Source organism: Lissotriton vulgaris, chromosome 9 (genome assembly GCF_964263255.1).
Source record: "Lissotriton vulgaris chromosome 9, aLisVul1.2, whole genome shotgun sequence".
In the NCBI taxonomy this organism is placed as follows: domain Eukaryota; kingdom Metazoa; phylum Chordata; class Amphibia; order Caudata; family Salamandridae; genus Lissotriton; species Lissotriton vulgaris.
Genome location: NC_141697.1, coordinates 533,354,413 through 533,379,015, shown reverse-complemented (window position 1 = coordinate 533,379,015; position 24,603 = coordinate 533,354,413). Strand labels below are relative to the sequence as shown.

Genomic DNA, 24,603 nt, shown 5'->3' with positions numbered 1-24,603 from the left:
TGTGGTTGTGTGTGTGTGGGGTTGTATGTGTGCGTGGGGTTGTATGTGTGTGTGTGTGTGTGTGCGCGCGCGGGTGTGCGTGGGTGTGTGTGGGGTTGTGTGTGTGTGGGGGGGTTGTGGGTGGGGGATTGTGTGTGGGTGTGGTTGTGTGTGTGTGGGGTTGTTTGTGGAGTTGTGTGTGTGTGGGGTTGTGTGTGTGTAGGGTTGTGTGTGTGTGGGGGGGGTTGTGTGTGTGTGGGGGGGGGGTTGTGTGTGTGGGGGGGGGTTGTGTGTGTGTTGGGGGGTTGTGTGTCTGGGGGTTGTGTGTGTGGGGGGGTTGTGTGTGTGGGGGGGTTGTGTGTGTGTGGGGGGTTGTGTGTGTATGGGGGGGTTGTGTGTGTATGGGGGGGTTGTGTGTATGGGGGGGTTGTGTGTGTGGGGGGGTGTTGTGTGTGTGGTGTATGTGTGTGGTGTGTGTGTGTGTGTGTGTGGTTGTGTGTGTGGGGTTGTGTGTGTGGGGTTGTGTGTGTTGGGTTGTGTGTGTGGGGTTGTGTGTGTGGGGTTGTGTGTGTGGGGTTGTGTGTGTGGGGTTGTATGTGGGGTTGTATGTGGGGTTGTATGTGGGGTGCTGTGTGGGGATTTGCGTGTGTGTGGTTGTGTGTTTGTGTTTGTGGGGGATTGGGGGTGTGGGTGTGTGGGGGGTTGTGTGTGTGTGGGGGGGTTGTGTGTGTGTGGGGGTTGTGTGGGGGTTGTGTGTGTGTGGGGGGTTGTGTGTGTGGGGGGGTTGTGTGTGTGTGGGGGGTTGTGTGTGTGTGGGGGGTTGTGTGTGTGTGTGGGGGGGGGGTTGTGGAGGGTCGGGCCTGTGGCTCAGAGAAGGGGCTCAGTTTCCCGAGGGAGGGCTACTGCCTGCTCGGCCCAAATGTTACAATCTGCTCGAGAGTCTCTGGCACCGTCAGAGATGGTGATAACATTTGTCCTGTGGGGTAAATACTAGGAGGGAAGGGCGGGGGGAGAGAGGGAGGAGGGAGATCACAAACAGTGTGAGAAATTTAAAACAAGCCGCACAGGACTAGATGCTTGACCGCCATTATTTAAGATGTAAATAAAAAATAAAAACAAGTCACTAAGGGCTGCATGCAGGGGAGAAACTGTTCACTGACCGGCACCCAGTTCGCTACATAAGACCACAGTGCAGCGGCCACTCGTTTCCACTGTAAACCGGTAGGGATCACGATCTCAATGGCAGGCTGACTGGACCCACAAAAAAACCTATGGGTATATATAATCAGAAAGGGGGAGCGAAGGGGGTGTTTTGCGTCAAAGAAAACCTTAGCATGATTGGATCCGTATGTATACCTTTTTGATTTATTAAAAAAAATAAACAGAAACCTAACAAGGCGTCTGTGCAGCAGACGCTATGCTGATAAGTTACACAGATGCAGTTTTGCTAAAATAAATGGTGTGCAACCTGCCAAATCACACACGCTACCTTCTTGATTAGAAACAAGCCGAAACATAATGCGCGACATCCATGAAGCGGGCGCCGTGCTTATGAAATCTAAGCTACAGGGATGTTGTGTTAAAATGAAAGCCACACTGCCTCAATGCTCACATTAGAACCATGCCTTGGGGAGAGGATGTGGTCTCACAGCTAGACTGCCGACTTTACACCAGCACCAGCTGAGGGGAAGTCATAAAAAATAAAAAGTGGAGCATACGCCACAATGTGATGGGAGTGCAGCTCTGAGAGTCACAATAGTGCATGTATACACGAGGACCTGTGGGGCACACTGTGTGCTCATGGTGCAAGTCCATGAAGACGGCGAAAGTGAGCCAAGGCTACAACAACACATGAAACCGGACGTAAAAAACAAAAGGAAACAAATTTACTGGGATAGCCCCAGAGCAGCGAAAAGTGCCCCAACCTGAGGTGTTGTGGACACGAGCCGAGTGAGGTGGCAGTTAGTCTCTGATATGTACAGCCTCTTTGCGTGGAGTTTAGGGCAGGTCAAACAGAGCAGTTTTGGTGAGGGGTTGGGAATGTAAGTAGTGCTCGTGTAAATAATGACGACGGAGCAGCTGCGGCGAGGGTACTGTAGCTGGTGCTGGTGTAAAACGCTCCAATGCCTTTGTATTGATTTAGTGCACAAAAAACTCCCCAAAACAAATCACCCGAAAAACAAATGACGGAGGTAAAATTTAATAAAAATCCGACGGACGGAAATGCTGTCAGTCAGTGGAGGAATCACAGACAGCCTTTTGAAGGTGCCGGCGACGGAGTTTAAGTAAAGCGCTTGCTGCCTTTTCAGTTTTCTAAGGTGCCGGTGGGTGAGTGTAAGTAAGTAACAAGCTCTCGGCATTGCTCTGGCGGGGGCGGGGTAGCGCATTCCGTTGAAGTCTGATTGGGTGGGAGCCTGTGAAGTGATGCGAGGCACAGACAAATGGTGGAATGGTGGTGTGTGAGCAGCTTCCTTTCAAGTCTGATGGGGGGGCGGGGGAGCAAATGGCGAGCGCGAGCACAGAGCACATGCACTGTCCATATTCCGCATTCAAAAGCCCTCTTAGTAAGCTTTGCTGGAGCACCTCTCTATATCCCTCGCATAGCGATTGCTTAGGCAATACGCTAGGCGAGACCTAAAAACGACTAAAGGATTTCCTTGTACACCAAACAAATTTAATGGAAAATATCCTAGAATGCATCCATCACTTATTTGGAATGGTGAGGTACGTCATGCACTAGCCTTTCAAGAATTAGTGTCACAAATTCAGGACTTGCTGGTAAAGCTCGTCCCTCAGCAAGGGAAGAGGAGATTCTAGCTTAGAGAATGTCTAATTATAGACCCAGAGAGATTTTTTCGAGATCTGAGAAACTGAACCGGTGCGTTCACAAAAAGCCTATCACTTTTACTCTTGACCAGTATATCTCATCACCCTCACCATAATGTACAATAAATACACTGTATGGAATACACAGAGATGGCCTAACCAGCAGTCCAGCTATCAGTCTCCATCTGGAAGAATAGTTGGCTGCAAAAATGTCTAATTCTGTGTGGCCCCACAATCAGATGTTGCGGTTATGCATGCTAGATTAGAGCATTGATCCATTATTTTTGCTGAGTGTTGGTATTCAGAAAGTTGGTTTCATTGCCACTATTCGAGAGGAAATAAATCTTACTGTTGGTTTTCAAAGTGTTCAGTGGATATTCCCAATCAGCAAGACCGTACTTCTTTTTTCAGCTGATATGCACTTTCATTGCAACATTAGCACTACCTACTGCCAAATATGAGCACAATTTAAAAAAGAAAAGAAAGATGGCTGGTGTGATTTAGGAAAATTACCTTGAAAGACAAGAAAAGAGACTTTCAGGTTCATCCACACAAAGATGAAGGAAGGAGCAGAGCGAAAAAATTACATTTAGGGGCCTTTGAGGAGAAAAGGGTAACACCCAATGGCAAGATGTCTGATCTGATTGTAGGAATAGCAAGAACTTGCAAAGCCAAAAAGTCCAGTCTAGGCAAGCGTTCCCTTTGTTGTTTTTTTTCCAATCACATGCGAAAATTTGACAAACATAAAAATAATGTAAACATAAAGGAGTGACACAGTAGCCATGGGATAGAAGTGCAGTAGACAACATATTGCTGTGCACATGTGATCTGCCAAAATGCCATCTCTCACAGTGCAGAACAGCCAAAGGATGAAGTGGGTTAATCCCCTGGGCGTGCTATATACTGTGGTGGGCGGAAGCAAAATGTTAATGACAGTCATGAGTGATTTTTCCTCACAGAAACCAATAGAGATGGAATAGAGAAACTTTAGAATGTACTAACTAGGAAAGCTTCACCGATGTCATGGATACATGGGCCCTGCAGACGGACAACTAAACTTCATGAATTCCAGACTGGAGTTTGCAGAAGGCACCAACCTTGGTGGTTACGTTAGAACATCCAACTTTACCTGATAGAATAACAAATAAAGAATGGCTCTTCTCCATCTTCCATAAACCTCTACCCGCCCTTTGGGAATAATATGAGTTGGGATTTTTGGCAAGGGTCAAATAAAACGCAATGAGGCCATCTCTGCATGTGACCATTCTTCTAAAGACTTCCCCACTCTTTCTCTAACTCTATGCTTCGTCATCTGTAAGGTCCCTGCTGCCTCGGAAAAAGGGTGAACAGGGATTGGCGGAAAAGGGGGGGGGAATAACCTCTTCTACGTCTCTTTTAGGTTTCTACAAATGTGTACTCCCTCGGGGACACTACAGTGACAGCATGATCAATTTTCCATGTCCCTCTGGATCCCTTGACATAATTCCCTGACCGTACCAGATTTCCCTACGGACCCTACTTGAAAATCTCCTGAGCATTCTCACTGCAGTAAAAGTTGACACAAAAACACCCACACTGGCACTCACAATAACTGTGGCTAATGTGGATAATGCTGATACGTTTTAATGGAATGCTCCTGTTCTCACTTTTAACTTCTATATAATATTAATAAAATTACTATTGGGAAGCTCTCAATACGTTCCAAAACACCCCTATCACCATCTACCCATGTATGAAAGGAACTGACCTCATTGCGGATCTCCTGATCCAGATCCTCGCAACGGTCAAGTGGCACGCCACTCACCAACTCCATGGTGAGGACCCTCTTCCTGGTTAGTTCATCAATTACTTCTGGTACACGGAAGAAGGGGTCATCTAGCAGAAGCTGCCTTCACATGAACAATGGCAAGGGGAAGACAGCAGAAGGGAGCAACAAGGGAATTAGAGCACTCCTAGAATGCAGGCTCCATGCAACAGCACAAAGTAGTTGAGAGACTTATATGTCACTAGAACGCATTGATACTATGAATACACCATGCTGCGAAAATATTCATTTAGGAAGCCTGTATTACTATTACACCAATAGTATTTCTACAGCAACACAAGGGCGCCTCAGTTTCACAATTTTATCAACATTTGATCAGTGCACACCAAATGAAATAATGATGTAATCTAAAAGTATTACTTTTCCCATATTTATGTGTCCTTACAGGTAGGCGGCAGGTCTGCTTTAAATAAAACATACTCAAGAGCATTATTTATATTTGATGCAAGTTTAAACCCATCTAAGAGTCCATACCTGAACCTCGTGGCACACCGGGCTTCTCTGTTGTAATCACACTCCCAAGCTAGCTCGCTTCCCAGAACTTCAATACTGTTTTCAGCAAAGAGTCCTACAGGAAAGGAGACAGGGAGCAAATAAGCATTTAAACAGCATTACTACTGATACAAGTGCCATAATATATGATCCATAAAAGATGTTTTGTTTGCATAGTTCCTTTTTTTTACTATTAAATTTTCACAAAATGGTGGTCTTTAAAATAAATAGTTAAACAAAAGCCCCTTAACAACTGCAATTTATAGTGCAAGCACTGACGAAAAAATGTGCTTTTCAAATTTCAATTAATGATTAGCTTGTGTGCTAAACCAAAATTTCTCAATCGGTGAAGCCACATGCATGTGTATTAGGTGACAGAGTGGCAAAGGAGTAAAGATGAGTAATCAAAAAGATACAAGACGAAATAGGGAAGAATACAACACAAAAGCATTCTTTCAAGCCAAACACAAATTACTATACCTATACGTTGAAGATATCATAACATCTAAGATGGGAATAAGTTACTTGTCATTTAAATATCTGTCGTAGTGTATAGGGATGTAGATTCACATGCTCTCAATACTCCTGCCATCTAGTGTGGTGCAGACGTTTAAAACTTGGTTATCTTCAAAATTTCTTTGAGCAATGAGGTATGGTATAACTCCTCCCTAAGTTCGCAATGCACATGGTTACCAGCTCCATTGTTAGATTTTTTATCGCACAGCCGATGAGCATACGGATGAAGCAGCAAGTAGAGACAATGTGGTGACCATGCTGATGTTGTGTACAAGGTATTAGGAGCTACACTTGAGAAAGTAGCTGAAACAACCCCTGGCTCCCAGGGAAGCGAGTGGGCGCACATGTGAATCTGCAGCACTACACCCTTCAAACAGATGTTTACAGGTTAACATTCTGTTCATAGCATGTGTGGCTGTAGTTCCACATGATCTGGAAAGGGGATCTATGGTTATACATGAGACCATCTTCCTCTAAAGGCGCATCAACGTTCAGACTAGGAGTTGACAATGTGGGTGGAAAAAAAGTTAGTAGGTGCTGGAATGCCTGTACCCTTTGTTGATTAGGGTAGGCCTTGGTGGTGGCTGCATTCAGGAAAGACCCTATAAAAAGCTAAATCTGAAGAGGCTGGAGATGGGACTTGGTGGCATTTATGGTGAAACCGAAGTGGTGCCGAAGGGAAATGGCGGCTTGGGTGTGGGTAAGGCACTGATGCGTGAGCTCTTGAACAGTCAATCGTCGAGTTAGGGGGAGCACGTGAGTGCACCCCCTTCTGAAGAGGGCAGCTACCTTGGCTAAGCATTTGGTGAACACACTGAGAGCTGTGGTGACTGTGAATGGTAACAAGTTGAATTGATAATGCTGGCCACTTATCACAAAGGGGAAGAAGCTGCAATTAGCTGAATGGATGAGTATGTGGAAGTAGTCTTCATTCAGATCTAGTGCAATCATGAAGTGGCCTTGATGCAGCCGCATGAGGATATCCTGAAGGGTGGTTTTTAGGTTTTGCCTCGCCAAAAAGATGCGCTCTGCGCATCTTTTTTGCGCAGGCAAAAACCTAATGAGTACTGTGTGTGGGTTTGGGTCGGCCCTCGTCATTCATTGGCTGGCTCCATAAATGGAGCCTAGCCATTGGACGAGGGGCCTGTCCGTCAATGCCGGACCAGACACGGGGGCGTTCCCGAGATTCTTTGGCTTTTGGCTACGTCAGCCGAAAGCCTCTTCTCGGGAACGCCCCCGAATCTGGTCCGGGATTGAGGGCACCCGCCGGGAAAGGGCATGAAGGTCAAACCAAGCTGCAGGGAGGTATCGCCGGCAGCCCGTCATCCGAGGAGATGGTTGGCTGCAGGGAAAGTAGGAGGCATGAAGATTATACCGTGCTTACTTTGAGCAGCTGAGCTGGTTGCAGGGGTCCACCAGCGCTCGTATTTGAAAACCCGCACTTATTATTGTTTTAACACCAGCCTCCATCCAAAATAAGAGAGAGAAACGGGGTGAAGACTGATAAAGAAAATGACGGTAAAACGCTGACAAAGGGAGAAAGCAGGGATTAAAAAAACCCATGCATGAGTGAAATAAATGGGCAGGACATGTATGGTGGTTCATGAAAGAGATATGAGGTGGAATCAAGGTTAGACAGCCTTGGTGTTTTACCTGTCGCCCACCCAAAATTGCGTGTGCAGAGTGCAGAGTGGAGATTCAGAGTGCAGAGTGGAGATTCAGATTCCAGAGTGCAGAGTGGAGCTTCAGAGTGCAGAGTGGAGCTTCAGAGTGGAGCTTCAGAGTGGAGCTTCAGAGTGGAGCTTCAGAGTGGAGCTTCAGAGTGCAGATTCAGAGTGCAGATTCAGAGTGCAGATTCAGAGTGCAGATTCAGAGTGCAGATTCAGAGTGCAGATTCAGAGTGGAGCTTCAGAGTGCAGAGTGGAGCTTCAGAGTGGAGCTTCAGAGTGGAGCTTCAGAGTGGAGCTTCAGAGTGGAGCTTCAGAGTGCAGAGAGGAGCTTCAGAGTGGAGCTTCAGAGTGGAGCTTCAGAGTGGAGCTTCAGAGTGGAGCTTCAGAGTGCAGAGTGGAGCTTCAGAGTGGAGCTTCAGAGTGCAGAGTGGAGCTTCAGAGTGGAGCTTCAGAGTGGAGCTTCAGAGTGCAGAGTGGAGCTTCAGAGTGGAGCTTCAGAGTGGAGCTTCAGAGTGGAGCTTCAGAGTGCAGAGTGGAGCTTCAGAGTGGAGCTTCAGAGTGGAGCTTCAGAGTGGAGCTTCAGAGTGCAGAGTGGAGCTTCAGAGTGGAGCTTCAGAGTGGAGCTTCAGAGTGCAGAGTGGAGCTTCAGAGTGGAGCTTCAGAGTGCAGAGTGGAGCTTCAGAGTGGAGCTTCCGAGTGGAGCTTCCGAGTGGAGCTTCCGAGTGGAGCTTCCGAGTGGAGCTTCCGAGTGGAGCTTCCGAGTGGAGCTTCAGAGTGGAGCTTCAGAGTGGAGCTTCAGAGTGCAGAGTGGAGCTTCAGAGTGGAGCTTCAGAGTGGAGCTTCAGAGTGCAGAGTGGAGCTTCAGAGTGGAGCTTCAGAGTGGAGCTTCAGAGTGCAGAGTGGAGCTTCAGAGTGGAGCTTCAGAGTGCAGAGTGGAGCTTCAGAGTGGAGCTTCAGAGTGCAGAGTGGAGCTTCAGAGTGGAGCTTCAGAGTGGAGCTTCAGAGTGGAGCTTCAGAGTGCAGAGTGGAGCTTCAGAGTGGAGCTTCAGAGTGGAGCTTCAGAGTGCAGAGTGGAGCTTCAGAGTGGAGCTTCAGAGTGCAGAGTGGAGCTTCAGAGTGGAGCTTCAGAGTGGAGCTTCAGAGTGGAGCTTCAGAGTGGAGCTTCAGAGTGGAGCTTCCGAGTGGAGCTTCCGAGTGGAGCTTCCGAGTGGAGCTTCAGAGTGGAGCTTCAGAGTGGAGCTTCAGAGTGGAGCTTCAGAGTGGAGCTTCAGAGTGCAGAGTGGAGCTTCAGAGTGGAGCTTCAGAGTGGAGCTTTGGAGCTTCAGAGTGGAGCTTCAGAGTGGAGCTTCAGAGTGGAGCTTCAGAGTGGAGCTTCAGAGTGCAGATTCAGAGTGCAGAGTGGAGCTTCAGAGTGCAGATTCAGAGTGGAGCTTCAGAGTGCAGATTCAGAGTGGAGCTTCAGAGTGCAGATTCAGAGTGGAGCTTCAGAGTGCAGAGTGGAGCTTCAGAGTGGAGCTTCAGAGTGGAGCTTCAGAGTGGAGCTTCAGAGTGCAGATTCAGAGTGCAGATTCAGAGTGGAGCTTCAGAGTGCAGAGTGGAGCTTCAGAGTGGAGCTTCAGAGTGCAGAGTGGAGCTTCAGAGTGGAGCTTCAGAGTGGAGCTTTGGAGCTTCAGAGTGGAGCTTCAGAGTGGAGCTTCAGAGTGGAGCTTCAGAGTGGAGCTTCAGAGTGGAGCTTCAGAGTGGAGCTTCAGAGTGCAGATTCAGAGTGCAGAGTGGAGCTTCAGAGTGCAGATTCAGAGTGGAGCTTCAGAGTGCAGATTCAGAGTGGAGCTTCAGAGTGCAGAGTGGAGCTTCAGAGTGGAGCTTCAGAGTGGAGCTTCAGAGTGGAGCTTCAGAGTGCAGATTCAGAGTGGAGCTTCAGAGTGGAGCTTCAGAGTGCAGAGTGGAGCTTCAGAGTGGAGCTTCAGAGTGCAGAGTGGAGCTTCAGAGTGGAGCTTCAGAGTGCAGAGAGGAGCTTCAGAGTGGAGCTTCAGAGTGGAGCTTCAGAGTGGAGCTTCAGAGTGGAGCTTCAGAGTGCAGAGTGGAGCTTCAGAGTGGAGCTTCAGAGTGGAGCTTCAGAGTGCAGAGTGGAGCTTCAGAGTGGAGCTTCAGAGTGGAGCTTCAGAGTGCAGAGTGGAGCTTCAGAGTGGAGCTTCAGAGTGCAGAGTGGAGCTTCAGAGTGGAGCTTCAGAGTGGAGCTTCAGAGTGGAGCTTCCGAGTGGAGCTTCCGAGTGGAGCTTCCGAGTGGAGCTTCCGAGTGGAGCTTCCGAGTGGAGCTTCCGAGTGGAGCTTCAAAGTGGAGCTTCAGAGTGGAGCTTCAGAGTGGAGCTTCAGAGTGGAGCTTCAGAGTGCAGATTCAGAGTGGAGCTTCAGAGTGGAGCTTCAGAGTGGAGCTTCAGAGTGCAGAGTGGAGCTTCAGAGTGGAGCTTCAGAGTGCAGAGTGGAGCTTCAGAGTGGAGCTTCAGAGTGCAGAGTGGAGCTTCAGAGTGCAGAGTGGAGCTTCAGAGTGGAGCTTCAGAGTGGAGCTTCAGAGTGGAGCTTCAGAGTGGAGCTTCAGAGTGGAGCTTCAGAGTGCAGAGTGGAGCTTCAGAGTGGAGCTTCAGAGTGCAGAGTGGAGATTCAGATTCCAGAGTGCAGAGTGGAGCTTCAGAGTGGAGCTTCAGAGTGGAGCTTCAGAGTGGAGCTTCAGAGTGGAGCTTCGGAGTGCAGAGTGGAGCTTCAGAGTGGAGCTTCAGAGTGGAGCTTCAGAGTGGAGCTTCAGAGTGGAGCTTCAGAGTGGAGCTTCAGAGTGCAGAGTGGAGCTTCAGAGTGGAGCTTCAGAGTGGAGCTTCAGAGTGGAGCTTCAGAGTGGAGCTTCAGAGTGGAGCTTCAGAGTGGAGCTTCAGAGTGGAGCTTCAGAGTGCAGAGTGGAGCTTCAGAGTGGAGCTTCAGAGTGCAGAGTGGAGCTTCAGAGTGGAGCTTCAGAGTGGAGCTTCAGAGTGCAGAGTGGAGCTTCAGAGTGGAGCTTCAGAGTGGAGCTTCAGAGTGGAGCTTCAGAGTGGAGCTTCCGAGTGGAGCTTCCGAGTGGAGCTTCCGAGTGGAGCTTCCGAGTGGAGCTTCCGAGTGGAGCTTCCGAGTGGAGCTTCAGAGTGGAGCTTCAGAGTGCAGAGTGGAGCTTCAGAGTGCAGAGTGGAGCTTCAGAGTGGAGCTTCAGAGTGGAGCTTCAGAGCTTCAGAGTGGAGCTTCAGAGTGGAGCTTCAGAGTGGAGCTTCAGAGTGGAGCTTCAGAGTGGAGCTTCAGAGTGGAGCTTCAGAGTGGAGTGGAGCTTCAGAGTGGAGCTTCAGAGTGGAGCTTCAGAGTGGAGCTTCAGAGTGGAGCTTCAGAGTGCAGATTCAGAGTGGAGCTTCAGAGTGCAGAGTGGAGCTTCAGAGTGCAGATTCAGAGTGGAGCTTCAGAGTGCAGATTCAGAGTGGAGCTTCAGAGTGCAGAGTGGAGCTTCAGAGTGGAGCTTCAGAGTGGAGCTTCAGAGTGGAGATTCAGAGTGGAGATTCAGAGTGGAGATTCAGAGTGCAGATTCAGAGTGCAGATTCAGAGTGCAGATTCAGAGTGCAGATTCAGAGTGCAGATTCAGAGTGCAGAGTGGAGCTTCAGAGTGCAGATTCAGAGTGGAGCTTCAGAGTGCAGAGTGGAGCTTCAGAGTGCAGAGTGGAGCTTCAGAGTGGAGCTTCAGAGTGCAGAGTGGAGCTTCAGAGTGGAGCTTCCGAGTGGAGCTTCCGAGTGGAGCTTCCGAGTGGAGCTTCAGAGTGGAGCTTCAGAGTGCAGAGTGGAGCTTCAGAGTGCAGATTCAGAGTGGAGCTTCAGAGTGGAGCTTCAGAGTGCAGAGTGGAGCTTCAGAGTGCAGAGTGGAGCTTCAGAGTGGAGCTTCAGAGTGCAGAGTGGAGCTTCAGAGTGGAGCTTCAGAGTGGAGCTTCAGAGTGGAGCTTCAGAGTGGAGCTTCAGAGTGCAGAGTGGAGCTTCAGAGTGGAGCTTCAGAGTGCAGAGTGGAGCTTCAGAGTGGAGCTTCAGAGTGGAGCTTCAGAGTGGAGCTTCAGAGTGCAGAGTAGAGCTTCAGAGTAGAACTTCAGAGTGGAGCTTCAGAGTGGAGCTTCAGAGTGGAGCTTCAGAGTGGAGCTTCAGAGTGGAGCTTCAGAGTGCAGAGTGGAGCTTCAGAGTGGAGCTTCAGAGTGGAGCTTCAGAGTGGAGCTTCAGAGTGGAGCTTCAGAGTGGAGCTTCAGAGTGCAGATTCAGAGTGCAGATTCAGAGTGCAGAGTGGAGCTTCAGAGTGCAGATTCAGAGTGGAGCTTCAGAGTGCAGATTCAGAGTGGAGCTTCAGAGTGCAGAGTGGAGCTTCAGAGTGGAGCTTCAGAGTGGAGCTTCAGAGTGGAGCTTCAGAGTGCAGATTCAGAGTGGAGCTTCAGAGTGCAGAGTGGAGCTTCAGAGTGCAGAGTGGAGCTTCAGAGTGGAGCTTCAGAGTGCAGAGTGGAGCTTCAGAGTGGAGCTTCAGAGTGCAGAGTGGAGCTTCAGAGTGCAGAGAGGAGCTTCAGAGCGGAGCTTCAGAGCGGAGCTTCAGAGCGGAGCTTCAGAGCGGAGCTTCAGAGTGGAGCTTCAGAGTGCAGAGTGGAGCTTCAGAGTGGAGCTTCAGAGTGGAGCTTCAGAGTGCAGAGTGGAGCTTCAGAGTGGAGCTTCAGAGTGGAGCTTCAGAGTGCAGAGTGGAGCTTCAGAGTGCAGAGTGGAGCTTCAGAGTGCAGAGTGGAGCTTCAGAGTGGAGCTTCAGAGTGCAGAGTGGAGCTTCAGAGTGGAGCTTCAGAGTGCAGAGTGGAGCTTCAGAGTGGAGCTTCAGAGTGGAGCTTCAAAGTGGAGCTTCAGAGTGGAGCTTCAGAGTGGAGCTTCAGAGTGGAGCTTCAGAGTGGAGCTTCAGAGTGGAGCTTCAGAGTGCAGAGTAGAGCTTCAGAGTGGAGCTTCAGAGTGGAGCTTCAGAGTGCAGAGTAGAGCTTCAGAGTGGAGCTTCAGAGTGGAGCTTCAGAGTGCAGAGTGGAGCTTCAGAGTGCAGAGTGGAGCTTCAGAGTGGAGCTTCAGAGTGCGGAGTGGAGCTTCAGAGTGCAGAGTGGAGCTTCAGAGTGGAGCTTCAGAGTGCAGAGTGGAGCTTCAGAGTGGAGCTTCAGAGTGCAGAGTGGAGCTTCAGAGTGGAGCTTCAGAGTGCAGAGTGGAGCTTCAGAGTGCAGATTCAGAGTGGAGCTTCAGAGTGCAGAGTGGAGCTTCAGAGTGGAGCTTCAGAGTGCAGAGTGGAGCTTCAGAGTGGAGCTTCAGAGTGCAGAGTGGAGCTTCAGAGTGGAGCTTCAGAGTGCAGAGTGGAGCTTCAGAGTGGAGCTTCAGAGTGCAGAGTGGAGCTTCAGAGCGGAGCTTCAGAGTGGAGCTTCAGAGCGGAGCTTCAGAGTGGAGCTTCAGAGCGGAGCTTCAGAGCGGAGCTTCAGAGTGGAGCTTCAGAGCGGAGCTTCAGAGCGGAGCTTCAGAGTGGAGCTTCAGAGTGCAGAGTGGAGCTTCAGAGTGGAGCTTCAAAGTGGAGCTTCAGAGTGGAGCTTCAGAGTGGAGCTTCAGAGTGGAGCTTCAGAGTGGAGCTTCAGAGTGCAGCTTCAGAGTGGAGCTTCAGAGTGCAGCTTCAGAGTGCAGCTTCAGAGTGCAGCTTCAGAGTGGAGCTTCAGAGTGGAGCTTCAGAGTGGAGCTTCAGAGTGGAGCTTCAGAGTGGAGCTTCAGAGTGGAGCTTCAGAGTGGAGCTTCAGAGTGCGGAGTGGAGCTTCAGAGTGCAGAGTGGAGCTTCAGAGTGGAGCTTCAGAGTGCAGAGTGGAGCTTCAGAGTGGAGCTTCAGAGTGCAGAGTGGAGCTTCAGAGTGGAGCTTCAGAGTGCAGAGTGGAGCTTCAGAGTGCAGATTCAGAGTGGAGCTTCAGAGTGCAGAGTGGAGCTTCAGAGTGCAGAGTGGAGCTTCAGAGTGCAGAGTGGAGCTTCAGAGTGGAGCTTCAGAGTGCAGAGTGGAGCTTCAGAGTGGAGCTTCAGAGTGCAGAGTGGAGCTTCAGAGTGCAGAGTGGAGCTTCAGAGTGCAGATTCAGAGTGGAGCTTCAGAGTGGAGCTTCAGAGTGCAGAGTGGAGCTTCAGAGTGGAGCTTCAGAGTGCAGAGTGGAGCTTCAGAGTGGAGCTTCAGAGTGCAGAGTGGAGCTTCAGAGTGGAGCTTCAGAGTGCAGAGTGGAGCTTCAGAGTGGAGCTTCAGAGTGCAGAGTGGAGCTTCAGAGTGGAGCTTCAGAGTGGAGCTTCAGAGTGGAGCTTCAGAGCGGAGCTTCAGAGCGGAGCTTCAGAGCGGAGCTTCAGAGTTCAGAGTGGAGCTTCAGAGTGGAGCTTCAGAGTGGAGCTTCAGAGTGGAGCTTCAGAGTGGAGCTTCAGAGTGGAGCTTCAGAGTGGAGCTTCAGAGTGGAGCTTCAGAGTGGAGCTTCAGAGTGCAGAGTGGAGCTTCAGAGGGGAGCTTCAGAGTGGAGCTTCAGAGTGGAGCTTCAGAGTGGAGCTTCAGAGTGGAGCTTCAGAGTGGAGCTTCAGAGTAGAGCTTCAGAGTAGAGCTTCAGAGTGGAGCTTCAGAGTGGAGCTTCAGAGTGGAGCTTCAGAGTGGAGCTTCAGAGTGGAGCTTCAGAGTGGAGCTTCAGAGTGGAGCTTCAGAGTGGAGCTTCAGAGTGCAGAGTAGAGCTTCAGAGTAGAGCTTCAGAGTGGAGCTTCAGAGTGGAGCTTCAGAGTGGAGCTTCAGAGTGGAGCTTCAGAGTGGAGCTTCAGAGTGGAGCTTCAGAGTGGAGAGTGGAGCTTCAGAGTGGAGCTTCAGAGTGGAGCTTCAGAGTGGAGAGTGGAGCTTCAGAGTGCAGAGTGGAGCTTCAGAGTGCAGAGTGGAGCTTCAGAGTGCAGAGTGGAGCTTCAGAGTGCAGAGTGGAGCTTCAGAGTGCAGAGTGGAGATTCAGAGTGCAGAGTGGAGATTCAGAGTGCAGAGTGGAGATTCAGAGTGCAGAGTGGAGATTCAGAGTGGAGCTTCAGAGTGCAGAGTGGAGATTCAGAGTGGAGCTTCAGAGTGCAGAGTGGAGCTTCAGAGTGCAGAGTGGAGATTCAGAGTGCAGAGTGGAGATTCAGAGTGCAGATTCAGAGTGCAGAGTGCAGATTCAGAGTGGAGCTTCAGAGTTCAGATTCAGAGTGGAGCTTCAGAGTGGAGCTTCAGAGTGGAGCTTCAGAGTGGAGCTTCAGAGTTCAGATTCAGAGTGGAGCTTCAGAGTGCAGAGTGGAGCTTCAGAGTGGAGCTTCAGAGTGGAGCTTCAGAGTGGAGCTTCAGAGTGCAGAGTGGAGCTTCAGAGTGCAGAGTGGAGCTTCAGAGTGCAGAGTGGAGCTTCAGAGTGCAGAGTGGAGCTTCAGAATGCAGAGTGGAGCTTCAGAGTGTCAAGAGCAATGCCAATAGCTCTAACTTTAACAAAGGCAAAACCATTGCATTGTAAATGCTTGTTAGAAATGGGGTAACTAGTTGGCAGTGGCTTGCACCCTGTCTTAGTAGGGACCCTCGCTCTAGACAGGGTAAGTTAGATACCTAGGATAACCCCTGCTCACCCCAGAGCAGTAAGGCCTATCTCAGAGGCAATATTTATCTGAATAAAACCAAAACGAAAACAAATCCAACATACACGAGAAAAGAATATGAATTTTCAAAAATGAATATAAGTTGTAGATCTTAAAAATCAATGAATGCGCTTCATCAGTACAATGTACCTTAGATGCATCAAAGACAATGCGACGTGTAGGGGAGGTAAAGCGTCGAAAAAGCAGGTGATGCGTCGGTTCCTCAGTGCCACACGGGGTAGGTGATGCGCTGTTTGCGGGTACGATACCTCGGTTCAAAACTGCAGTGTGGTGTCAATGAAGAAATCAGCACCCAGGGACGATGGGTCGAAAGTCAAGTTGCGCTGCGTCGATTCCACAGCATTGAAGCAGGCGCTGCGTCGGGCGATGCATTACAGACTTCAATGATGCGATGCTCGAGACTCACGGAGTGGCAGTTCTTCGGAAGCGCTGCAACGAAAAGCTGGGCCTGCTTTGTAAGCCACAGTTGTTGCATCAAGAGGGGACCATGCTCCGGTGCAGACAGCGCTGATGCGCTGCACCAATTGCGAACGACGTTTGGAGTTGATGTGTGGATCTTCTTCTTTAGATCACCAGTACTCACTTCCAAGAGCCCAGGAACTGGGGTTGCCCCGACTTGGCAGAGTGGGACCCACAGCAGCAGAGTCCAGGTGATGTCTTTGATGGCCCTGAGACTTCTTAACAGAAGGCAAGCTCAAATCAAGCCATTGGAGAACCTTGGAAGCAGGATGTAGAAAACAACAACCAGTCCTTTCCCAACAACCAATCCTTTTCCTCCCAGGACAGAAGCAGCAGGCCAACATAGCAAAGCAAACAGCACAGTTACAGTTCCTCCTGACAGCAATCCAGCTCTTCTTCCTGGAAGATTGTCCTCAACCCAGAAGTGTTATGACTATATGGTTTCAAATTCCAGTACTTACACCCATTTTGGCCTTTTAAGTACGCAAACTTCAAAGAAAGTTCTTTGTAGTGCACAAGACCGTGCTTTCCTTGCCCTGGCTCCAGACACAGTGCAGGGGTGGACACTTATTTGTGTGAGAAGAGACGCAGCCCTTTTCAGGTGTCAGTGTCAACTCCTCCCACCACTCTACCTCAGGAAGACCCATTATCCGGGTGATGGGCCTCAGGATATGCAGGGCACACCTCAGCTCCCTTTGTGTGACTGTCTAGAGTGAATGCACAAACAGCCCAACTGTCATCCTGACCCAGACGAGTATTCAGAGACAGGAAGAGGCACAGAATGGTGAAAATAGGAAAATGCCAACTTTCTCAAAGTGACATTTTCAGACCTGCAATTTAAAAACTAACCACTAAAAGAGGTATTTTTAACTTGTGAGTCAAAGGCACCAAACTCCAATTTTCTATCAAGATGTTAAAAGGCAGCTCCAATGCTAACCAATGGGAGAGATAGGCCTTGCTGTAGTGAAAAACGAAATTTAAAGTTTTTTTTACAACTAGGACATGTAATATAAAACAGTACATGAATTACCTTTTAAATACACTGCACCATGCCCATGGTATTACCTTGGGCCTACCTTAGGGGTGCCTTACATGTTATACAAGGGAAGTTTTGGTCGACACAGCAGTTTAAACTGCACACACAGACACTGCAGCGGAAGGTCTGAGACAGGTTTGCAGGGCTACTCATGTTGGTGGCACAATCAGTGCTGCAAGCCGACTAGCAGCATTTGTATTACAGGCACTGGACACACCTAGTGCACTGTACCAGGGGCCAACTAGTAAATCAATTATACCAATCCAAAAACAAATAACTTTACATTTTAGAGAGAGAGCATATGCACTTTCAGCACTGGTCAGCAGTGGTAAAGCGCCCAGAGTCCTAAACATTACAAAAAGAAGGTAAAAAAAAAAAAGAATAGGAGAAAGAAGGCAAAATGTTTCGGGATAACCATGCAAAAAGCCGCAGGTCAAACAGTAGTCATGTGGATATGTTCAGAGAGGATGTACATGTCGAGGGGCCTGGGTTCTAGTATTGGTCTAGGGGATAAGAAAGTATAGGGAGTAGACCACCTTGCCTTGGTGCTGAGGGGGAACTGGTTCTATGATTTCTTTGAGGACGAGGGACTGAACCTTCTCTTGTAGTAGGAGCAAGTGTTCTGGGCTGAAGGGGTGTGTGCGTGAGGTGGGATGTTTGATGGGACCCAGGTGAGTTCGAGGCAGTAGCTGTGCTCGATGATAGCTAGAACCCACTGATCTGAGGTAATTTCCTTCCACATGGGGAAAACATTCCTGAAGTCTCCCCTGCGACAGGTGTGTAATCAGGTGGATGTGGGGCAAACCAATTTTGGAGTTAGAGGCTCCCTTGCTGGACTTCCTCTGCCTCGTCCCTTGGAGTTGTTACCCGGAAGGTACAGCGCGTATATCTTTTACCATCCTGCAGCTGGTAGGCTTGCTGCTGTCACTGATATGACTGAGTTTAGTCAGTGGAGGTGGTTTTGGCCCTCCCTCTGGCCTGCTGTCTTCAAAAGGGACCTCTAACCGTCAGGATTTGAAGAGCAGCCATGACCTTGGTTTTGTCTGAGTCCTTTATTTCTTCAACATCTCATCAACTCACAGGCTAAAGAGGTTCCCTCAGTTGAAAGACAGGTTGATGAGGTGTTGTTTAACTTCCAGCTAGAAGCCTGAAATATGTAGCTGGGAGTGGCAAGGTAGGATAAAGGAGGTGCTTACCCTCTGGCGGTTGTGTCAGCCGAGTCTAAAATGCAACATATGGTTGCATTACAAATAACTTTCCCCCTCCTCTACTATTTCTTCCCTCTTTTTCAGTACTAATCAGGGAGATTCTGTAGCAGCGTGTCCATCGCCTCCCTTTGGGCCCTGCCATACCGCGACAGGAGGCCCACAGAATTGATGATGCACCAGTGAATCGACTGCCATCTTTTTACCAAATGTCAAAGGCTTGATCACCTGTAGCTTGGACCGCAGCTCGCTTACTGTCAGAGAAGACCAGCAGAGAGTCTAGGTGGCTGTGCCCTCTGTTTCACAGAGGGTCAGATGTAAAAGGTTTACAATTCTTTTTTTTCCTGGATGTTACTACCCGAAATTTACTGACAAAAAGTCTCTTTGTGAAGTGATTTCCAGCTAGTCTTCGCTGCCACAGTGTGATTTCAGCTCCCCACCGGGTGACCGTGCAAAGGGAGCTGAAATTCGGTGGCACTGTGGGAGCTGGATGTTCCGCTTGTGGTAGGCAGCAGCATTTTGAATCACCCGATGTATTAGGTGGCGTTGTCTGGGATAGGACACCATAACAGTGAAATACCCATGGTCTCCCAGCAGTTCTACATGGTAATCCTCCCATGGGTTGTCTGTGCGATGTGAATAGAGAGGGGCTATAATTTCCTCTAGGTTGGAATAGGGGCTAGGGCTGCCTATGTACAAATAGGAGTGCAGTGACTCCTTTGTTGAACAAATAGGGGGTAGTGGAGTGGATGTGAGCGTAGGAGGCTCAGAGTAGCTCCCCGGACTTCTGCAGCTGTGGAGAAGTTCGGGGCTCCTATCCACACATGTGATAAGAAGTGGAGGAGGAGTGGAAGCTGAGCGAGCCATGGATGGAAGAAGTTTATCAGGTGGCTTTACATGGAGCAGGGGAGCGTGTCCGAGGCAGGAGGTGAGCGCTAGAATAACAGCACATGCCTCTCATCCATCCCTACACTCCCGGGTCACCGAGGAATAAAGGCTTATGGTGTAAAGAACAAATTATACAGAAAAAGAATAATGACATTTTAAAGAACTGAATTTCTAAACAACCGGAAACGAAAGTCTAAAAGATTAAAAGAAAGAGAAAGTGGACAATCCTTGGCCTCATGAAAACTGGCTAGTCGATAGAGCTTCATTTCATCCAAAATGGCTGATAATACATAGAAAAAGAAAGAAGACCTCCGACATCGGTGCATAGAAACAAAAATAGGACTACCATAATTAGATTTCCATAGTAAGCAAATAAGCGGCCATATTGGAATGGGCTAGCTGGTCTGACCACTCAATCCGACATGGCGGCCGCGGGGCCTCTTCATGGCGGCGCGTCGCCCTAAGCATCTTCCTTCCCTGCAAGTAAATGCCTGAGCCCCCAGGGAGAGCATGTCTGAGGGGAGATATGGCGATTTGGCCGCTCTGTTAGCCATAACGCTGTTGCCAGAATAACGGTTGACTCTGGGACGGGGAGTCCTCCTCTTCCATACCCTTCGGCACACGCGACCCCCTGGGGAGTCTGCCTGCAGACGCGCTGTCGCGGAGCTTTCGCTTCTGGGCCCCGTGGGTCTGACACCCGGCCGGATAAGTGACGCCAGTCGCACTCAAAACACTAAACCACACAGACTTAGGGTCCAACATATGGGGATTTGAAGGAGTGGTGACGGAGGCAGCAATAATAAAGAACACCCTCACAGGCAGCTGGGAGGAAAAGTGAAACCGAAACCGCCTTAGACACGGGACAGCCTAAGGGGTGCCACAGTGAAGTGAAGAAGACGACATAACAACAGTGTCCACTCCAGTGGGCGGTGACGAGAGCCTGCGTCACTACACTCTGTTGTCTCAACTCTGTGGCCTCAACTCTAAAGCTACCTTTGTATGATGCCTGGTGGAGCTACCTCGCGAACCATAGGGGAGATTAACTTTGGACTTCCTCCTTCGACTATCACCTACCTAGCCGGACTTCGGGCAAACGCTCCTGCGTCTCTCCTGACTTTATCTTCCCCCTATCTCTTCCTCCAACCCTCTCCCCTCTCCGCTCCTACTCTTTCCAGCTTCTGTCCTCTGCCAACATCTGCCCCCGCCCCTTGTCCCCACCCTGTTTCTCAGTGAACCTCTTCCCTCGACACTGGAGACCGAACTATTTTGTCTGATGCCCGATGGAGCTACCTGGTTTAGCTATAGGGGAGATGGGCCATGGATTCCCTCCTTGGTCATCACCTACCCAGTCGGTCTTCAGACAGACTTTTTTTCGTCTCTACGGTTGTCTCTTCCCTTATCCTCACTTTCTCACCTCCCCTCCCCCCCACTACTTTTCTCTCTCCTTTCTCTCAACTCCTAATGTATTGCTGATTGTCTGATGTAATTTGTAATTGTTGATCTTTTTCTGTTATATTGTTGAACCACATTGTTGCACTTCCCTTTGTCTCTCCTGTCGTCTCCTCCCGCATCCTCCCTCTCCTCCTTCTCTCCTCTCTCAATGTATTGAGGCTGAACTATTTTGGCTGATGCCTGATGGAGCTACCTGGTTTAGCTATAGGGGAGATGGGCCGTGAATTCCCTCCTTGGTCGTCACCTACCCAGTCGGTCTTTAGACAGACTTCTTTTCTTCTCTCCTTATTGTCTCTTCCCTTATCACTTTCTCACCTCCCCTACCCCCACTACTTTTCTCTCTCCTTTCTCTCCTCTCCCAATGTATTGCTGATTGTTTGATGTAATGTGTAATTGTTGATCTTTTTCTGTTATATTGTTGAACCACATTGTTCCACTTCCTTTCGTCTCTCCTGTCGTCTCCTCCCGCATCCTCCCTCTATTTTATGTCTCTCCTTCTCTCCTCTCTCAATGTATTGAGACTGAACTATTTTGTCTGACGCCCAATGGAGCTACCTGGTTTAGCTATAGAGGAGATGGGCCGTGGATTCCCTCCTTGGTCGTCACCTACCCAGTCGGTCTTTAGACAGACTTCTTTTCGTCTCTCCTTATTGTCTCTTTCCTTATCACTTTCTCACCTCCCCTACCCCCACTACTTTTCTCTCCCCTCGTAATTGTATTGCTTATTTTTTGATGTATTGTGTAATTTGTTGAACTTGTTCTGTTACATTGTTGATTCTCATGTAAAGCGCTCTGATACCTTCGGGTCTAGCCAGCGCTATATAAAACTCTTTAAATAAAATAAATAAAGGACTAGTAAGTTTGTCCTTGAGCTTTTTGGAAACACCTGATGTGGAGGGGCATCCAGTTATGGAATATCTTCGAAGTCTTCATGGGCAAAGTTGTCCAGGAGTAGCAGAGAGCTTGCCAGTGTGGGGTGGATAGTGATCCAACTTTGTTTTTCGTGGAGCTTCTATTGAAGCTTCTCAAGGAGGAGTCTTACAGAGTGCTTGTGGATAGCAGTGGTGGGACAGACTCAAGTTTGAGTTAAAAGGGAAAGAGGCACTGACGGAGCCTTTAGCTTTGCCATGTGATTGGGCGTCTCGGCGCTGAGATGGCTCTTCGGACTCATAAATTGATGAAAGTACATGGGAGAAGGAGATGGTTTCAAGGCTCTTGGATGGTTCCCATTTCTGCTCCATTACCTTGGTCCCAACTGAAGCCAGAGGGTGTTGGCGTACCTGTAGGTGGTTTACGCACTGGGCTTGTTGCCTGACATCACTGGGTATAGGGCTCAGCCTAGACATGTACCATTGTGTGTTTTGTGAGCTTGGGTTTCGCCTGTACTCACAACTCCCCTAAGACTCTTGATACGAGGGTCAGTGTCGCTGAGGTGGACAGAGTCTCTCTTCTCCCGTTTCCAGCCAAAGTCATCGAAAAGACCGTCAACAAACAGCTGGCCGCCTTCCTCGAGACGAATGGATCCCTCGACCCATCGCAGTCCGGATTCCGTGCCAACCACAGCACCGAGACCGCCCTCATCGCCGCCACCGACGACATCCGAGCCCTGATGGACAACGGAGAAACAGCGGCCCTCATCCTCCTAGACCTCTCCGCGGCTTTCGACACGGTCTGCCACCGCACCCTAGTGCAGCGCCTCAGCAACGTCGGAATCCAGGAGAAGGCACTGGAATGGATCGTCTCCTTCCTCGACGGAAGAACACAAAGAGTCCGCCTACCACCGTACAAGTCAGAGGCCACCGAAGTCATCTGCGGCGTCCCTCAAGGATCCTCGCTGAGCCCTACCCTCTTCAACGTCTACATGAGCCCCCTCGCGGCCATCGCACGCCAACACAACCTCAACATAATCTCCTACGCCGACGACACCCAGCTGATCCTCTCCCTGACCAACGACCCCGCCACCGCCAGAGCCAACCTGCACGAAGGGATGAAAGAGGTAGCCGACTGGATGACGACGAGCCGCCTGAAACTGAACTCAGATAAGACGGAGGTCCTCACCCTGGGCTCCTCGCCCTCCGCCTGGGACGACTCCTGGTGGCCCCCCGCCCTGGGCACCGCACCCAAACCAACAGACCACGCACGCAACCTGGGTTTCATCCTGGACTCCTCCCTCTCCATGACCAGGCAAGTCAACGCCGTCTCCTCGTCGTGCTTCAACATCCTGCGCATGCTGCAGAAGATCTTCTGGTGGATCCCCACAGAGACCAGGAAGACCGTCACCCAGGCCCTCGTCACCAGCCGACTGGACTACGGCAACGCACTCTACGCCGGAACCACCGCCAAGATCCAGAAGAGGCTCCAGCGCATCCAGAACGCCTCGGCTAGACTCATCCTCGACATCCCACGACACAGCCACATCTCCGGACACCTAAGAGACCTACACTGGCTCCCGGTCAACAAGAGAATCACCTTCCGCCTCCTTACCCACGCACACAAAGCTCTCCACGATCAAGGCCCGAGCTACCTCAACAACCGCATCAACTTCTACGCTCCCAAACGCCACCTCCGATCTGCCAGCCACGCCCTCGCCGCCGTCCCACGCATCCGCAGAGCCACCACAGGAGGAAGGTCCTTCTCCTACCTGGCCGCCAAGACCTGGAACTCCCTCCCGGCCGACCTGCGCCTGACCCAAGACCACCTCTCCTTCAGAAAGAAGCTCAAGACCTGGCTGTTCGAGCATTAGCGGCACCCCCCCTCCCAAGCGCCTCGAGACCCTACGGGTAGGTAGTGCGCTCTATAAATGTCTTTGATTGATTGATTGAGTAGTTTTGTTTGCCTCTCCATCTTCCGGCTCAAAAGATTCTGAGCCGAAGACCTCTCTGCTGGGCAGGAACATCTAAAGACGCTGCGTCTTCCTTCTCATCAGCGCCAAGTGGGTCCACTTCACTGAAGATGTCTGGCGTTTCCTCTGTCACTTAGTGCATCTTGGAAGGGGCCCAACATCTGTCACTCTGATGACGAAGGGTCTTCTTGCAACTGAAGGCCAAACAGAAGATGCAACATGTGTCATTGTGTTCTGGGGAGTGGTTACAGACACTATGGAGGCCTGAGCAGCATCTGCTCCATCACCTTCTATGTCGCTTCATTCTCCGGAGTTGGTAGGCAAGGCAGCAGGGACCCAGCGGCCGAGCACCCTGAGGGTCAGGGATCCAGTCTATGGAGACTGTGTCCGGACTGCGTCAAGGGAGAAGAGGAAGGGATGGCCATCTATGTAAAACCTTTTAGCAACGGAAATGGAAAAAACAGGTCCCAGAGCAGTGAATGTTGAGCAGCAAACACATCTAGCCCGGGGGCAATGTTGATACCCGATGGTGGCTAACAATGGAGCTGGTGCCCATGCACAAAACTAACAAAGGGAAGTGTCACAGCATACCTCATGACTAAAGACTTCTTTGGAAAAAAACAAGGTTCAAACGTACGTGCCCTAAACTAGCAATATGAAGAGCAACTGCATCTACAGCCTTACATGCTACAAACATATTATATGCAACTATGTGAAACCTTTCATTTAAGAATTCTAAGACAACTATGAAATAGATGTCCCTTTTATCACCAAGAATCCCAAAGAATAAGTATTCTAGAATGTTATTTTGTTTGATGACAAAAGCTTGTGTTTTGAGAACTACTGAGACAAAGTTCTTCGGATGTCCCTAGATATCATTATTGCAACCCACACGGTTTTCTGCGAAATTAGTAATTACAAAAAGAATTGGTACTACTGTACTAGATTTCCTGGTGAATTTTTAATTTTCTCCTCAAAATGATTTTTGCCTATCAGCAGGTGTAATCTAGGTGAGGAAAACGCTTTGTCTGTGATAAAACCGCAACCCATGTCATTCTGACCATCCAGTAACGGGAGCTATAGACCCCACTGAAAATAGAGGTGCACTCATAATGTGGCGTGCACAAGTGTATTCACTGATCACTTGTGCAGATTTGTGACTGAAGGGAAAGACCAAGCAGGTCCTTTTTATAAAGGACCAGTTTGCTGTGTGGGGCCAAGCTCACAGGACAAGTGAACAGCAGCTATGCTCCTTATATATGTAACAACTGGCCCTGGTCTGCTAATCACACTTGCTGTTTCCCATCATTCACTTTGGTACTGTGAGCCCATCGTAAAGGACAAGAATATAAAGGTCTCTTCTCAGTAATGCTGAAACTAATTCAGTCCCCTAATAAAAGAGGTACATATTCTAGAATTGGTGTACCGACACTTATGGAATGTGCTAATGGCACATCAGGGCTACCTGGAAAGATAGGAGTCCAAAATTACCCTTGTCTCATCTGTTTTTTCGCCCCCACCTAGTCTAAGATCTATTACACTCCATGCAGAGGACATCAGACCCTGGGAGAACACAAGATGTGTCGCCAACTCTTGGAACGCATATGCAAAGGAGTTGGCCTTTCCTCCCATCAACTGATGAAACCAGCGAGGCTTTCACTTGGGGTGCAGGCCTGTGCATTACATAGGTTAACAAAGAAAAATGCATT

General features: G+C 49.7%; 1 protein-coding gene across 1 annotated transcript in view; it reads right to left on the bottom strand.

Moving 5' to 3' along the window:
* The window catches only part of COQ8B (coenzyme Q8B), a 162,690-nt gene that overhangs the window by 16,799 nt on the left and 121,288 nt on the right, over positions 1-24,603 (bottom strand). The window contains exons 10-11 of the mRNA XM_086938016.1: positions 5,105-5,198; positions 4,553-4,694 (exon numbers count right to left, since the gene is read on the bottom strand). Of these exons, the coding sequence (XP_086794142.1) occupies positions 4,553-4,694; positions 5,105-5,198 (236 nt within the window). The remainder of the gene's footprint in view (positions 1-4,552; positions 4,695-5,104; positions 5,199-24,603) is intronic.